Source organism: Melospiza georgiana, chromosome 14, assembly GCF_028018845.1.
Source record: "Melospiza georgiana isolate bMelGeo1 chromosome 14, bMelGeo1.pri, whole genome shotgun sequence".
Classification (NCBI taxonomy): Eukaryota; Metazoa; Chordata; class Aves; order Passeriformes; family Passerellidae; genus Melospiza; species Melospiza georgiana.
In genome coordinates, this window is record NC_080443.1 from 20,495,345 (window position 1) to 20,511,580 (window position 16,236).

At 62.5% G+C, this 16,236-nt stretch overlaps 3 protein-coding genes across 3 annotated transcripts in view; 2 read left to right on the forward strand and 1 right to left on the reverse strand.

Moving 5' to 3' along the window:
• The window catches only part of FANCA (FA complementation group A), a 319,775-nt gene that overhangs the window by 233,727 nt on the left and 69,812 nt on the right, over positions 1-16,236 (reverse strand). The window lies entirely within an intron of this gene.
• RPL13 (ribosomal protein L13) lies at positions 802-6,087 on the forward strand. Its single transcript, XM_058034424.1, has 6 exons — positions 802-838; positions 1,024-1,136; positions 1,980-2,121; positions 3,539-3,712; positions 4,959-5,015; positions 5,890-6,087. The coding sequence occupies exons 2-6, from the start codon at positions 1,033-1,035 to the stop codon at positions 6,046-6,048; spliced, it is 636 nt and encodes a 211-aa protein (XP_057890407.1). The 5' UTR covers positions 802-838; positions 1,024-1,032; the 3' UTR covers positions 6,049-6,087.
• On the forward strand, positions 8,648-14,622 carry CPNE7 (copine 7). Its single transcript, XM_058034421.1, has 15 exons — positions 8,648-8,869; positions 10,871-11,053; positions 11,121-11,195; positions 11,525-11,599; positions 11,667-11,750; positions 11,831-11,920; positions 12,061-12,159; positions 12,479-12,565; positions 12,662-12,721; positions 12,800-12,933; positions 13,046-13,100; positions 13,237-13,288; positions 13,356-13,489; positions 13,572-13,808; positions 14,089-14,622. Exons 1-15 carry the CDS (start codon positions 8,663-8,665, stop codon positions 14,224-14,226), a joined length of 1,710 nt encoding a protein of 569 aa, XP_057890404.1. The 5' UTR covers positions 8,648-8,662; the 3' UTR covers positions 14,227-14,622.

The following is a 16,236-nucleotide window of genomic DNA, read 5'->3' on the forward strand; positions in this document are numbered from 1 at the left end:
TGTCTTCTCCCCTGTCCCAGCCCAATCCCTGGGGTCTCTCAGTGCCTAGGCAGCGATTTCCCTGGAGTTCAGGGACACAAGTAACTTTCTACATTTTGGGCTCTGCTGCCTGGATGTTTTAATTCCAAACTTGTTAGTTTCTTCCCAGTCTCACTTTGAATTTCCTTTTCTAGCAGCAGATGCAATTTCAAGTTTTCTTTGATTTTCTTTTTTTAACTCACAGACCCTTTGTGGGGAGGGGGGTTCAGCTCTGTGGAGCTGAGGGTGACGGTGGGAGCAGCACTGTGGGGACAGCGCAGGCTCCTTGGTGGCTTCAGGGCTGCTGCCAGCACTGCTGTGCCACTGCCCCCGGGCAAAGGCTGGGATCCCACTGCTGCGGGACCTGAGATCTGCCCGGGGGCTGGATGGAGATCCCTCTCCTGCCTCTGCCAGAGAATGCTGCTACCCCACAAGGGCAGCAGGGAGCCGGGATCCTGCTCTGGGGATGGATGGGGATCCCTCAGGATTTGGGACCAGCGGAACCCCTGCCCAGTGTCCATCCCATTGTCCTGCCCAGGAGGTGCTGGAGAGAGAGAGGGCATCGAGCCGCTGCTGCCGGTCGAGGCTGGCTGCGGCCCCGTTCCCCGTGTCCGCGCTCCCCGTTCCCCGTTTCCTCCACGGTGCGCGGGCCCTTTAAGCCGCCGCCATATTTGCTGCGGGCACGGAGCAGCCGCCCCCACCCCCCGCTGGCCCCGCCCCTCTCCGGGCCGCTCCCGCGCTCCCCATTGGGCTTCGCCGCGGCACTTCCGGCGCCGCCGCGCCAGCGCTTCCTTTCCGGTCGCCATTGTCGTGGCGGGAGGTGAGTGAGGGCCGGGGGCTCCATCCGCCGCCATCCGCCCGCCGGGGCCGCGCCCGCCGCCGCCACAGCCCCGCGCGGGGCCGTGGGGGAAGCCCCGGGGGTGCCGATGGGGCCGCGCCGGGCCGGGGACCGGGGGCTTGGGGGCGCCCGGCTTGTCCCCGCGTTAACTGTGCCGGTGTCCGCAGGCCGCAGCCATGGCGCCCAGCCGCAATGGGATGATCCTGAAGCCCCACTTCCACAAGGACTGGCAGCGCCGAGTCGCCACCTGGTTCAACCAGCCCGCCCGCAAGCTCCGCAGGTGAGTCCCGGAGCTCCGCGGGCCGCGGGAGGGGCTGGCCCGGCTTCGGCGGGGCCGGGAGTCCGGGGATCTGTTCCGCCATCCCCCGCTCTGCTTGGGGCGAGCCGCTGCCAGCCGCAGCCAAGTGATGAGACATCTCCGGAATCGCTGCATCCGCTGTGATGAACGCTCTTCCCTGGGTCTCTGATGGCAGCGGCGGCCCCAGGGCAGCAGCAGCCGGCCCGGCCCGGCTGTTCCTTCGGGAGCCATCGCAGGGCAGGAGGTGCCCCCCTGCGAGGCGGGAGTGGCACATGTCGCAGAAATGCCGTGTAGCCCGTGGCTGTCACAGGTGGGCAGGAGGCTGGTGACACCTGCTTTGTGACCAGCAGGACCAGGGCAGGGCCTGTCCCCTGTACTGGTATTGATGTCACACCTGGGACTCCAGTGTTATATTTGGCCCCCCACTGCACGACAGACATTGAGGAGCATGTCCAGAGAACGGGATGGATCTGGGAAGGGTCTGGATCACCAGGAGCAGCTGGGGGGTCTCAGCCTGGAGAAAAGGAACTCAGGAGGAACCTTCTGGGTCTGCACAACTGCCTAACAGGAGGGATCAGGCTCTGGTCCCAGAGAACAGGGACAGGAGGAGAGGGAACAGCCTGGGTTTGTGCAGGGGTGGCTCGGGTTGGGCATTACAAGGAATTTCTTCCTGGAAAGGGCGGTCAGGCCTTGGCAGGGGCTGCCCAGGAAGGGGCTGGATGCAGCCCTCAGTGCTCCGGGCTGGGTTGGTGAGGTGCTGGGGGTCGGGCACAGGTTGGGCTCCATGTTCCCGAGCTGAAGGATGCTGTGACCCTGCCCTTCCAGGAGGAAGGCTCGCCAGGCCAAGGCTCGCCGCATCGCCCCCCGGCCCGTGGCCGGGCCCATCCGGCCCATCGTCAGGTGCCCCACCATCAGATACCACAAAAAGGTCCGCGCTGGCAGAGGCTTCAGCCTGGAGGAGCTTAAGGTAAGCACAGAGCATCCATTCAGAAAGGCAAATAAAGTCTGAGCTGAGCTATTCTCCTGTCTTGCACAAGGTGACTTTCTCAGGTGTTGGTACCTGCCAGGGAGGGCTGTGCATTGCCTGGCTCTGGGAGCAAGGAAAAATGGTCTTACCTGTGATGGTGGAGTGGGGCTGTGAAAAGTGCTTTGAAAGGTAAATGTTTATCTGGTGAGAATGTAATTTAAAATGCTGTGAAAATAAAGCTTAAATAGTGGAAATTTAGTTTAGGTATATGAAAGAAATTGTTCCCTGTGAGGGTGGGGAGGCCCTGGCACACGGTGCCCAGGAAAGCTGTGACTGCCTCATCCCTGGAAGTGTCCAAGGCCAGGCTGGACAAGGCTTGGGATAGGGGAAGGTGTTCCTGCTCACGGCAAGGGATGGAACTTAAAGATCTTTATGGTCCTTTCCAACTCAGGCTATTCAGAGATTCTATGAAATCTGAATTCTGAAGGAGCCCTGAGTCTCCTACACTTTTTTGGGAGAGGGAGAAGATTAAGATCATCTTCATTAACTTGTTTCTTCATGAAACATTGTTCTGCTAATTCTAAATATTTTAGCCAATGTTTCCAGTTAAGGACCAAGTAAAGTCAGCTCATTTTAGTTCTAAGATTAGCAGAGGATGTTGTACCAGGAGGAAGAACCATTCAGCACAGCATCTTGGAGTGGCTGGAGTAATAAAAGTTGGATTAAAGCCCAGATGGTTGGATTAAAATGGGAAGTGTTCCCTGTCGCTGTGACCTGCCCAGCTGTGCTGAGCAGCTAAAGGTGGTCTTGAAAGCCACCCACTGTGTCTCTGATCAGATTCCACATCAGGGCTCACTGGCAGCACCAGCTGCCTCTGCGCCTGCCTCAGTGTCTTAATTAAAGCATTTATAACTGCAATTGGTGCACTGAGGCAGGGAAATTGTTCTTCTGGTTGCCAAATACTTCATTGCTTTTTTTTTTTTTAATTTTTGGGTAATGGTGGAACACAAAGCAGGATGCAGCTGTTTGTCTTCAAACAGAAAATTAGTTTTTTGTTTAAGATAATCTAAAAAAATAGACATTATTTAATGGTTGTTTCAGATGGCTAGGAAAAAAATCCTGATTTAATGGAGCTCCCAGTATTCAGTGAAACAGTTGTCCACGAGCTGAGTCATAAACATCTGTGTGAATCCAAGTTTAAATGTGTCCTGCAGGGGTTGCACTTTGCTCCTCTAGGGAAATCCACCTGCAGAAATCAGCCCGAGCAACATTTTAAGCACAAAGATACAGCAGGACACCCTTTGTTGGTCCCTGAGCTGATGCCCAGCCTTGCTCCAGAGCCTACACCCCGTGCTGGGGTCCCTGCCTGGCTGGTGGCAGCTGTGGGACGCTGACACTGCTCTCTCCTCTCTCGCAGCTCGCTGGCATCAACAAGAAGTTTGCCCGGACTATCGGCATCTCCGTGGATCCCCGGAGGCGGAACAAGTCCACAGAGTCCCTGCAGGCCAACGTGCAGAGGCTGAAGGAGTACCACTCCAAGCTCATCCTCTTCCCCAGGAAGCCAGCCATGCCCAAGAAGGGAGACAGCTCTGTGAGTACCTCACTGCTGGAAGTGTGTCCTGTTCTAGGAGCTTTGGAGTCAGGCAGAGCTCCTCAGCCTTCTCCATTGTGTGAACCCCATGGTTCTGAGCCCAGCCCAGGCCTGGCAGGGCTGAGTCTAACAGGGCACTCTGGGCTGCAGTGACACTTCAGCCAGGCATTTGGCTGAGCAGCTGCTGGCTTGTTTAGGTGCTGATTCCTGGAGCTTTGCTCCTTGCTCAGCCAATTGAGTTTTAGTTTAGAGAGCTAAATTGTCACAGTGGCTGAAAATTCCCCTTGGAGTCAGTCCTGCAGTGGAAGGCTGAGGGACAGGCTGTGAGTGGCTCCAGAGCTCTGTGCCAGGCAGGCTCCAGAAGGCAATTGTTATTGACATTCAAAAATGGTTTTCATTAAAACCTCTCCAGGATCAGAGCCGAGCTGTGTTCCCTGGCTCTGCTGCCAGTAGATCCAGGGAACACAAGGGCGAGTTCAGACTGTCCTTCCATCTTGTGGAGAATCTGGCAGCTCCAGGCTGCTTAACTCCATCTTCAGAGCAGGGAGAGAGAGCCTGGAGCTGAAACTCTGATTCAGATGTGTTTGCTGGAAGTCAGCTGTATTCAGTAAACGTTCAGTCATTTTTGTCTGATGACATGCTCTTACAAGAAGCTGGAATCAACTTGAGAAGGAGTTGCTGAGGAACGTGTTTGGTGTGCATGAGCTGTGTGGGCTCAGCCTGGAGAAAAGCAGGCTCAGGGAACAGCCTCAGTTTGTGCCAGGGAAGGTGGTTCAGGTTGGACATCAGGAATTTCTCCCTGGAAGGGGTGTTTAGGCATTGGCAGGGGCTGCCCAGGGAGGTTTGGAATCCCCTTCCCTGGAGCTGTCCAAGGAAGGAACAGATGTAGCACTCAGTACTGTGGGCTGGTGACAGTGTGGGGATCAGGCACAGCTTGGACTGGATGATCCTGGAGGTATTTTCCAACCTGGATGATCCTGTGTAAGTTGAGAGCAGCACAGTTGGTGTCAGAGCTGTCCCAGCTGGCAGAGCTGTGGCCGCTGCTGCTCTGGCCGGATCCGGGCACAGCGTGGGTCGCTGGTGCAGCTCAGCAGTGCCAAGCTGGCTTTGTTCCCATTCAGTGTTACAGCTCCTGGCAGGATCATTAGCACCATGTTTAAGCTGGGTACCTGCTGTGCTTTAGCTGAGGTTTTAGCCAGAGAAGTTTAAATTCTGTTCTTCTAAATTCCCATCTTCTGTTGTGCAGCCAGAGGAACTCAAGATGGCCACGCAGCTCACAGGACCTGTCATGCCCATCAAGAATGTAAGTGTCCTTTAATCATGTTCTGGGTGTGATGTGATTGAGGTTGGACTTGTGGAGAGAGAGATGGTTCTGTCCTTTCTGCCTCACAGCTGAGGGTGGCTGTGTCCAGGCATTGCCCATCCTGGATCAAGAGAAAACCAGGAATAAGTCTTTGAGAGAACTGTGAAATTGTGGGCGCTTTGGGTTCAGCTGGGGTGGGACTGCTCAGGCAGGTTCTGTGGTCACCATTTGTCCCTAAATCCTCTCTGCTTCCCAGAGCTGCTGTCAGTAGTGTCACAAACCTCTTTGTCATTCCCTACAACTCCCTGACAGGAGGGTGGAGCTGGGAGGGGTGTCACGGGGGTGTTAGGCTCTCCTCCCAGACAACAAGTGACAGGACTAGAAGAAACAGCCTCATGCTGTGCCAGGGGAGGTTTAGGTTGGATATTAGGAAAATTGCTTCACTGGCCAGGCTGTCCATCCCTGGCACAGCTGCCCAGGGCAGTTGGTAGAGGCCCCATCCTTGGGAGTGCTCAAAAAACACATGGATGTGGCACTTGAGAACAAGGTTGGTGGTAACCATGGTGGTGCTGGGCTAACAGCTCACTGTTAAAGGTCTTTACCAGCCTTAACAATGCTGTGATTCTGTGAAAGCTGACTCAGGTTTCCCGTGGTGCTTGTTTTCATTCCTGCTCCGGTGAGGAGCCCGCGGGAAGGCAGATCCCGGCAGAGGGCAGGGCCTGTAGATGGCACGAGTGCTCTGTTCCCCCTGCTCTCACTGACACCATGGTGGGAAGCCTGGCCTCCGAGGGGCAGCTTAACTGACTCCTGAGGGGCAGCTCCTGAGGCTCTCAGCCCCGAGGGGCAGCCTGACTGTCTGGCACTCTCCCTGCAGGTTTTCAAGCGGGAGAAGGCGCGTGTCATCTCTGAGGACGAGAAGAACTTCAAGGCCTTTGCCAGCCTTCGCATGGCCCGGGCCAACGCCCGCCTCTTCGGCATCCGCGCCAAGCGCGCCAAGGAAGCGGCGGAGCAGGACGTGGAGAAGAAGAAATGAACTGTTCTCCCCAGAACTGTCAATAAAGAGCCGTAGAGAGCCCGGTGTGCTGTGGTTTTGGGGCACATGGAGCAAGCGGAGCCGCCCCGTGTGCCTGTGGCGGTGCAGGGATGTGTTCCAGCGTGGGAAGCCTCGTTCGCTGTGATTGGAGGCTCCACATTCCCCAACTCGAGTTAAACACCTGTCTTGTGCCCACTCCTCTGCCTTGTCAGGGCTGCAGCCTGGGCTGCCTTCTGCTCTGATTCTGAGGGGCTTTGGGGTTCCCTCTCAGTGCCAGGCTTTGTCTGCTGCCCCTTCTTGCCTTCCATGCCTATTCCTGGTTTGATGATTCCCACACCTCGGTGTGAGGCAAAGCCTGTACAAGTTGGGTGTTGTGGTGGGGGACACTCAGGTGCTGTCCATATGGGGAGCTTTCCTCACTTTTGGGGGGGTACAGGGGGAGCAAGGTGTGGCCCAGCCCCTCAGCTGGGCTTGGATGGAGCCAAGTCCCAGGGCTGGACTGCTGCTGTGCCATCTTGCATGCCCTGGCCCTTGGCTCACCCCCTGCTCCAGTTCTAGGCTGCTTTTAGCCATTTCTTCATGGATTAAAGGCCATCCCATGGTAGATGTGGCATTTGGGGACATTGCGGTGGCCTTGGCACTGCTGGGGAGAGGGTGAACTGATCTGGGAGTCTTTCCACCCCAAATGGTTCTGTGATACTTTAAATGGCACCACAGGAGCTCAGGAGAAACTGGGGGGTTCTGGCTGATCCTCGTGGCTGTTGGGGGGATCCCAGGCTCTGGGCAGAGGCTGATGGGTCACTGGGATGGGTCTGTGGGATCAGAGCTGCTCCAGGAGCACCCACCCAGCCCATTTTTGGGATGGGATGGGATGAGGTACTCAGTGCTGCAGTCCTGGCACAGCTGCGAGGTTCCTGGGCAGTTCAAAGAGGTGAGATGTGCCTGGTGAGGTGCTGCCTGTGTCCCATCACCACGGTGTCCCTCCAGCCCCTCTGCCCGGCCCATGCCCTGCTGTGGGTTGGTGCCTCCTGCCCTACCGAGCCGTGCAGGGGCTGTGGGGGGAGTGGGAAGGAGGGTGGCCTATTTCTGCCAGGCAGGCTGGGGATTAGCTCCCGAAGCCCGGGCCCTGGGGTGCCCTCGTGCTTGTTAGCCCTATCTGCATTTTAATCCCTCCAAATTTGAGCTAATTACATCATCTCATACCCATAAAGCTGGGTGACAGTGCTGCAGTGCTGGGGGACAGGGGTGGGTGGGGGGTCCCGGGCTGGGGACTCAGCCCATGGGGCTCCATGTGCATGGAATGTGGGTCTGGCTGCTCCAGCATGTGCAGAGGGCACCCCCTGCGTTTGGGGGAACCCCACCATGGGGTTGGGCTGTTGGCTCAGAGTGTGGGGGACAGGACCAAGGTGGCCCTGGGTACCCCGTGGGGGGCACTGGGGCGGGTGGGGGGCGGTGGCTGTGCCATGGGGGTCTCACTGGGAGCAGGAGCTCCTGCCCTGGCACAGCCAGCGGTGCCGGGCACCCTGCGGACCCCGCTCAGCCCCGCGGCGGGGTGGGCTCCGCTCCGGAGCCGGCAGCGAGGCAGTTAACGGAGCTTGTCATCCATCTCCCTCTTAGGGCTCCGCTCCCGAGCTGCAGCTTGAGTCAGTTGTGTGGAGGTGGCAGCGGCAGCAGCTCCGGCGGGCACACCGGGCACACCGGCACGGCGGGCACGCCCCGAGCCAGCCCCTGCCGTGCCCAGCCCGGGACATCAGCACCCAGGTGAGGGGGCGACGGGCAGGGTGGGACCCGCTGTCCCCTCCACTGAGCGGCGGGTGATGCCAAGGGGTGCCCGCGATCCCGGGGAGGGGGACGGTGCCCACCGGAGCCGGGGCACTGGAGCCATGTGAGGGGAGGGCCTGGGCACTGCATGACTTCCCCAGGAAACTTCGGCCGGGCTGGGCACGGGAGGGCACAGCTGGGCAAGGGCTGCTCTGCCCCTGCCCCAGCCTGGAGCCCCCGGCACCTGCAGGTGGGGGCACAACCCCGGACCGGGGCCGGAACCGGCACAGCCCCTCGCTGCCCGTCAGGCACCGTCACCTGGCTGGGTGCTGCCAGCCTCGGGGGCAGGATGGACGCTGGCCCCAGCACGGGGGAATTGTCACCCGGTGCCACACACACGGAGTTGGTGTCCCCGCTCCCCTCCGGAGAGCCCTGCCCGGCCTGGGGGTGCTGCCCACAGAGATTGGGGGGGTTTCTGCTCCACAGCCCCACACGGGGCACTCCAGGGTGGGCACCCCACCCCGCTTAGGGCCCCCCTCCCCTCGGGACTCATCCTGCCGCTGGGGTGGGGCTGGGGCACTGCTGGGCACGGCCCTGCAGGACAGCGTGAGCCCCACGGCTGTGCCCACGGTGCTGGCTGGGATCTGGGGTACCCGGGCCGTGCCAGCTCCCGCTCACCCCGCCGCGCTTTGGTGCCTTGCAGAGCCCCGCGGAGCCACCGGCGCTGGAGCGGGCCCCCGGCTCGGAGGTGTCCCGGGACCCCTGGCCTGGCACCGGGGCCGTGCCCGGCAGCGCGGGCCCCGTGCCCCGGGCATGACGGGCACCTGCCCGGCTCGCTGACAGCCCGCCCGCCATGCCCTTCGCCCACGGGGCCGCCTGTGCCCCGCCGCGCCCGGCTGGCATGGGCGGCGTGCCCGAGCCGTGCCCGCAGGCCCCGCTGGCCGTGCTGTCCAAGGTGGAGCTGCGGGTCAGCTGCAAACACCTCCTGGACCGAGACACCCTCAACAAGTCGGACCCCTGTGTCCTGCTGCTGATGCAGTCCCAGGGCCAGTGGATGGAGGTAGGAGAGAGAGGGGGGCACCGCTGGCACCCACCGAGCCGGGCAGGGCAGGGCAGGGTGGGACCCGGGCACAGGGTGGGGCATGTAGGGGGCTGCAGGGGATGGTGGGGGGCTACGTGCAGGGTGCAGAACGGGGGTCAGGGCGCAGGAGTTGGTGGGGAGCAGGGTACAAGGTACAGAGCAGGGTACAGGAGAGAAAGGGGTACAGGGTGCAGAAAGGGGTGCAGGGTTCAGAGCAGGGTACAGGAGATAAGGGAGAGAAAGGGGTACAGGGTGCAGAAAGGGGTGCAGGGTTCAGAGCAGGGTACAGGAGATAAGGGAGAGAAAGGGGTACAGGGTGCAGAAAGGGATTCCAGGTGCAGGGTGCAGAGCAGGGTACAGGGTGCAGAGCAGGGGTGCAGGAGATGGTGCAGAGTAGGGTGCAGGGTTCAGACCAGGGTGCAGGAGACAATGAAGGATGGGCTGCTGGGTGTAGAGCAGGTTCAGAAGCGGGTACAGGGCTCAGAATGGGGTGCAAGGTGCAGAACAGGGTGCAGGGTTCAGACCGGGGTAGAGGGTGCAGAGCAGGGGTGCAGGATGGGGTGCAGGAGATGGTGCAGAACGGGGTCCAGGGGGTGAGGCAGGGTGGGCAGGGCACTGTGGGGCACCCGGCAGCCTGTGGGGATGGATGGGGCTGCAGTGGGGCCGGGGAGTGGGGCGGGCATGGTGCCCACTGCTCGCGAGTGGCTCCAGTGCCCCGGGACAGGGACAAGGGACACCTCAGCTGCCCTGGGGTGGCTCAGGGCTGGAGGGCTGGCGCTGACACTGGCACTGGGGCTGATGCTGGCACGGGGGCTGGCACAGCTCCTTCCATCCCTCCCCGTGCTGAGCTCCTGGCTGGCACCACAGCCCCGCTCTAATCGCGGCCGCTCAGCCGGTGGATTTAGCGCTAAATCCCTCGGTGTGTCATCGACTCTGCTCCAGCCAGCGCCGACCGGGGAGGGAGGGGGGGACAGGGGCACCGTGCCAGCTGCGGTGTGCTGTGCCACGCCAGACACTGGTACCGGCTGTGCCACAGTGCCTTGTGCCACGCTCTGTGTGCTGTGCCATGCCAAACACTTGTACCCGGCGGTGCCACAGCGCTCTGTGCCACGCTCTGTGTGCTGTGCCATGCCAAACACTTGTACCCGGCGGTGCCACAGCACTCTGTGCCATGCTCTGTGTGCTGTGCCGTGCCACACTCCAGGCTGTGCTGTGCCAGACACCAGCCAGCTCCAAGAGGCAGGAGGGTCTCTCCTGAGCCACCTTTTGGAGTGACTGCTGTCCCAGCCAGCCTGTGTCCCCCAGACCAGGTGCCTGAACCTGGCTCTGCTGCTGGGTCCAGAGGGTCTGAGGACCCCACAGCCACATGCCCAGAATGGGGGGCTGGCAGTGCCCACACAGGAGGGGCACAGGTGGCCGTGGCAGGGTGGCAGCAGTGTGGGCTCGACAGATGATGCTGGACTGAGCAGGCAGTGATGGGCAGGGGCTGGCAGGGTGCCCTGGCCAGGATGTGTCCCCTTGAGTCACCCCTGGCAGGGATGAGTGCGGGGGAGGCTCCGGAACTGCTCAGCACCCGCTGCCAGCACGGCCAGGAGCTGCTGGGCACCCACTGCCTACTGGGGTCACCAGGATGGGCACAGAGGCTTGTCCTGGCACCAGCCCCTTGCTCCTGCTCCAGCAGAGCTGTGGCAAAGCACAGCCAGAGGCAGAGTATCCCCTTGGATGACCACAGGGAGCAGCGTCCCACACCCAGGGCTGGAGGCTGTGGGGGGCACAAGGGGCTCCTCCAAATGCCACTCACTCGGGCACAGCTGGTACTTCCCTGCATCCCCTGTTCTGCACCCCTATGCCTTCATCCCTCACTGCCCCATCCCTCCTCCCCGTACCCCTCAGCCTGGCATGTGCCATCCCTTCACCTCCCCTCCCAACAGCCCCCGTGTGAGCCCTGGCACCCCAAGGCTCCGTGGCACCCCCCCGCAGGTGGATCGCAGCGAGGTGATCAAGAGCAACCTGAACCCCGTGTTCGCCAAGATCTTCACGGTCGATTACTACTTCGAGGAGGTGCAGAAGCTGCGCTTCGAGGTCTACGACAGCCACGGCCAGGCCGGCGTGGGCACGCACGACGACGACTTCCTGGGGGGCATGGAGTGCACCGTGGGCCAGGTGAGCCTGGGGACACCCACTGGGGACCCCCCGGCCGTGCCCCCTGCCCAACGCTGGGCTCCCGCAGATCGTGGCGCAGAAACGGGTGACGAAGCCGCTGTTCCTCAAGTACGGGAAGTTCGCGGGCAAGTCCACGATCACGGTGAGCACCAGGCCCGGGATGGGGGTGGCACTGAGCAGGGGCCCTGGGGTGGCACTGAACAGAGGGTGGCACCGGAATGGAGTCCTGGGATGGCACAGGACTGGGGTACCGGGACTCCTGGGTGGCACTGGACTGGATCAGTAGGGTGGCACAGACTCTTGGGGTTGAGGAGGGCTCAGGGTCCCCGATGGCATCTGCTGCCCATCCTGAGGGTCCCTGCCGTGCCAGGGAGGCACGTGGGGCCCTGTCCCCTCCCAGGGCAGCACAGGGAGGTGGTGGGCAGGGGGCAAAGCTGTGCCAGGCTCTGAGCACCCACGGCTGCCTCTCAGATCATCTCGGAGGAGATCTCGGGGAACAACGGCTACGTGGAGCTCGCCTTCCGTGCCAAGAAACTGGATGACAAGGTGAGCTGGGTGCTGGCGGTGAACAGGGCAGGGTGGGCACTGCTCTCTCATCCTCCTCCTCCCCCAGGACCTGTTCAGCAAGTCAGATCCCTTCCTGGAGATTTACCGCATCGACGACGACCACAGCGAGCAGCTGGTGTACCGCACCGAGGTGGGGCTGCGGTGGCACCGGGCCCCCACGGCCACCCCGGGGGCTCCCCGGCCCCGCTGAGCCCCCACCCCGTCCTGCAGGTGGTGAAGAACAACCTCAGCCCCATCTGGGAGCCCTTCAAAGTCTCCCTCAACTCGCTCTGCAGCTGTGAGGAGAAGAGGAAGCTGAGGGTGAGGAAGAATGATGGGGACCTCTATTCCTGCCCTGGGGGCATCTGAAGCCCAGCTTCCCTGGAGGTGTGCTGGGCACCCCTCAGTGCTGGGGAGGGGGCTGAGCCGCCCGGTGCCCCCCTGAGCCGTGCCCATCTCAGTGTGTGGTGTGGGACTACGACTCGCGGGGCAAGCACGACTTCATCGGGGAGTTCTTCACCACCTTCGAGGAGATGCAGAAGGCCATGGGGGAGAACAAGGTGGGACATGGGGACACGGGGATGGCCTGGGGTCACCCTGTGTGCTGCCAGCAGAGCCTGTCCTAGCAGCCGCCTTCCAGCTCCTCCTCTGGGTTCGGCGTCATTTTCTTCTCTCTGCCCTCCTGTTTGGGGAAGGGATGCTGGGTTTGGGTGGCTGGGAGGAGGGGAAGGCAGCTGCACCCTGGGGCTCTGGGGGTGCAGGGCTATTGGGCTGCAGTGTTCTGGGGGTCCCCACGGGGCACAGTGGCACCGGGGTGGGGGTGCCCAGGCTGGGCCGTGCCCGGGGGGGCCGCAGGCAGCGCGGGTGCCGGTGCCACAGGTGCAGTGGGACTGCATGAACCCCAAGTACAAGATCAAGAAGCGCAACTACAAGAATTCGGGGGTCGTGGTGCTGCTGGACCTGAAGGTGAGCGCCTGGGAGCTGTGCCAGGCCATGCCAGGCTGTGCCAGGCCATGCCGGGCTCCGTGGGGCACAGCCGCCTGACGCGGGTCCCTCTGGAAGATCCACAGGGTTTACTCCTTCCTGGATTACATCATGGGCGGCTGCCAGATCCATTTCACGGTGAGCAGCGTCCCCTCCCCGGCCAGCAGGGACAGCCCGCGGCCCTGCTCACCCTGGTGACCCCGCTGTCCCCTCCAGGTGGCCATCGACTTCACGGCCTCCAACGGGGACCCCCGCAACAGCTGCTCCCTGCACTACATCAACCCCTACCAGCCCAACGAGTACCTCAAGGCTCTGGTGGCTGTGGGGGAGATCTGCCAGGACTATGACAGGTTGGTGGCCCTGGTGGGGCCACACACACCGGTGACACCCACCCAGGGTGAGATCTGCTGGTGGCAGGCACTCAGCGCTGGCACCAGAGCTCCTCACACCCTTCCCTTGCAGCGATAAGAAATTCTCAGCTCTGGGCTTTGGTGCCAGGATCCCCCCCAAGTACGAGGTGAGGGCTCTGCGGGACCCAGGGCTGTGCTGGTCCCTCTGGGCGCCCTCGGCTGTGGCACAGCTGGGCTTGGCACACACTGGGGGCCGTGTAGGGGGTGCACCAGCTGCCCCCTCCTCTTCCTCCCTCCCTCCAGGTCTCCCACGACTTCGCCATCAACTTCAACCCCGACAACGATGAGTGTGAGGGTGAGTGCAGCTCCAGAGGGGCCGGGCCCATGGCTGGCACAGCCCTCACCCCTGGCACACCCCACAGGCATCCAGGGTGTCGTGGAGTCCTACCAGAGCTGCCTGCCCAAAATCCAGCTCTACGGCCCCACCAACGTGGCTCCCATCATCTCCAAGGTGGCTCGGGTGGCAGCTGACGAGGAGCAGACCAAGGAGGCCTCGGTGGGTCCCCGTGCCCCGCCGGGGCCGGCTCAGCCCCCGCACACGGGGGTCGGGCAGCCCCCGAGCATCCCTGTCCCCCCAGCAATACTTCATCCTGCTCATCCTCACCGACGGCGTGGTCACGGACATGGCGGACACGCGGGAGGCCATCGTGCGCGCCTCCTACCTGCCCATGTCCATCATCATCGTCGGCGTGGGCAACGCCGACTTCACCGACATGCAGATCCTGGACGGGGACGACGGCGTGCTGCGCTCCCCCAAGGGCGAGCCCGTGCTGCGCGACATCGTCCAGTTCGTGCCCTTCCGCGAGTTCAAGAACGTGAGTGGGCAGCGACAGCCCCTGCCCGCCCCTCCTGGCTCTTCCCTCCCCTCCCGACCTTTCCTATCCCCTCCCGACCTCTCCCGTCCCCTCCCGCCCCTTTCCATCCCCTCCCGTCCCCTCTTTCCCCCTCCCATCCATCCCTTCCCTTCTCGTCCCGCTCTGTCCCCCCGCTCCCCTCTGCCCCTGGTGGCGCAAGGACCCGGTGTCCCGCGGCTCAGCCCGGTGTCCCGGTGTCCCGGTGTCCCGGTGCTCAGCCCGGTGTCCCGGTGTCCCGCAGGCGTCGCCCACAGCCCTGGCCAAGTGCGTGCTGGCGGAGGTGCCCAAGCAGGTGGTGGAGTACTACAGCTACAAGGCCTTTCCCCCGCGCTGCCCCCGGCCCCCCACCCCCGAGCCCAACCTCGGCTCCCCGCAGTGAGGGACCCCCGACCCCGCTTTTCCCCAGTGAGGGACCCCCGACCCCGCTTTTCCCCAGTGAGGGACCCCCAGCCCAACTCCAGCCTCAGTTTCCCCTGTGAGACGCCCCCAGTGCCCCCCAGCTTTGCCTGCCCCAGTGAAGGACCCCAGCCCCAGTCTAATGTGCCCCAGTGAGACCCCCCTGTCCTGGTGTGCCCTGGGGACACACGGGGTCCCCGCCAGGCCCTGCCCTGCCACCAACCCCCGCCTGGGACACGGGGAAGGTCCCGGCCCCCCAGTGCAGGACACCCCCAGCACTGCCCGTCCAGCCCCGCTGTCCCCTCGGTCCCCTCGGTCCCCGCTTCTCTGTCACTGTGACCTTTGGAGGCTGCATGATCCCCCAATAAAGCACCACCCTGTGCCCACCCTCCTGCTCTCTGGGTGCTGATCCCACCCTCGGGGTGTCACTGGGGTGGGTGGGCAGGCTGGCAGCTCTGGCCGCTGCCGTGTCCCCTCGCGGTGACACCGGTGCCCTGGCGGTGACCAGAGCCGAGGGCAGCGCCCCCGTTCCGGTGTCCGTGGCCGGGAGAGAGCCGGGAGCGCCGGGGCAGCCGCGGCTTTGATGTGCCAGGGCCGGAGCTCACCCTGCTGTGCCACGGCCCCGAATCCAGGGCACGGAGTGGGGAGATGCGGCCACGGAGCCGGCCCTGCTGCCCGGCACATGGCCATGGGCTGTGTGCCCTGTGCTGTGTGCTCTGTGCCACATGCCATGTGCTGTGTGCCCTGTACCATGTGCTGGATGCCCTGTGCCATGTGCCACATGCCATGTGCTGTGTGCCCTGTAGCATGTGCTCTATGCCATGTGCCATGCACTGTGTTCCCTGTGCCACATGCCATGTGCTGTATGACCTGTGCCACATGCCATGTGCTGTGTGCCCTGTACCATGTGCTGTATGCCCTGTGCCATGTGCCACATGCCATGCGCTGTGTGCCATGTGCCCTGCGCCATGTGCCACATGCCATGTGCTGTGTGCCCTGTAGCACACCCCGTGTGTCCCCAGCTGTGTTCCCTGTGCCATGTATGTGCTCTGTGTGTGTAACCTGTGCCACGTCCATGGGCCATGCACCACGGTCACCTGTAACATGACTGTGTCATGTCCCATGTGCCACACTGTGTGCTGTGTCCCACGTGTGTGTTCCTTGTGCCACATGCTGTGTGCTACGTGCTCTGCCATGTGGCATGCAGTGTGGCATACTCCATGTATCTGTTCCATGTGACACGTGCATTGTCCTGTGCCACATGCTGTGTGCCTTGTCATGTTCCCTGTGCTATGTGTTATTTGTCATGTGCTCTGTGCCATTTGTCATGCGATGTGTTCTGTGTGCCCTGTGCCAGGTGCCATGCTCTTTGTGCCATGTTCTGTGTGCCCTGTGCCACGTGCTGTGTGCCATGTTCCTTGTATCATGTTCCTTGTGCCAGGTAGCATGTTCCATGTGCCATGTTCTGTGTGCCCTGTGCCACGTGCTGTGTGCCATGTTCCCTGTGCCATGTGCCATGCTTCATGCTGTGCCACGTGCTGGGCACTGTGCCACACTCCTGCCATGTGCTGTGTGCTGAGGCTGCCAGCATGGTGCCAGCAGATGCTCCTGGCACGGTGACATCCTCAGGGGCAGGGTGTGCCCAAGGCCACCACAGGGACCGAAACTGGGGCCTGGCACAGCCTCACGGGGTAGGGGCCACCTGAGGTGCCACCGAGTTGGGCTCCGGGTGCTGCCACGTCCCTGGGCGCAGGTGCCAGGCTGGCCCGGGTGGGTGTCACTGTCCGGGGCAGCTCTGCCGGCCCTCGGGCACAGCTGGCAGCACACGGCAGGGGCAGGGGCGCGGTCCCTGCCCCCCCATCAGCCCCTATTTATAGCTGTGATTCATCCCTTCGGGCCGGGATCCCGGCTGTTGCCGAGGAAACCCAAACCTGCCGCCGGGAGGAGGCAGCGGGGCCGGTCCTGGGCGGGCAGGAGCTGCCCTGGCACCCGT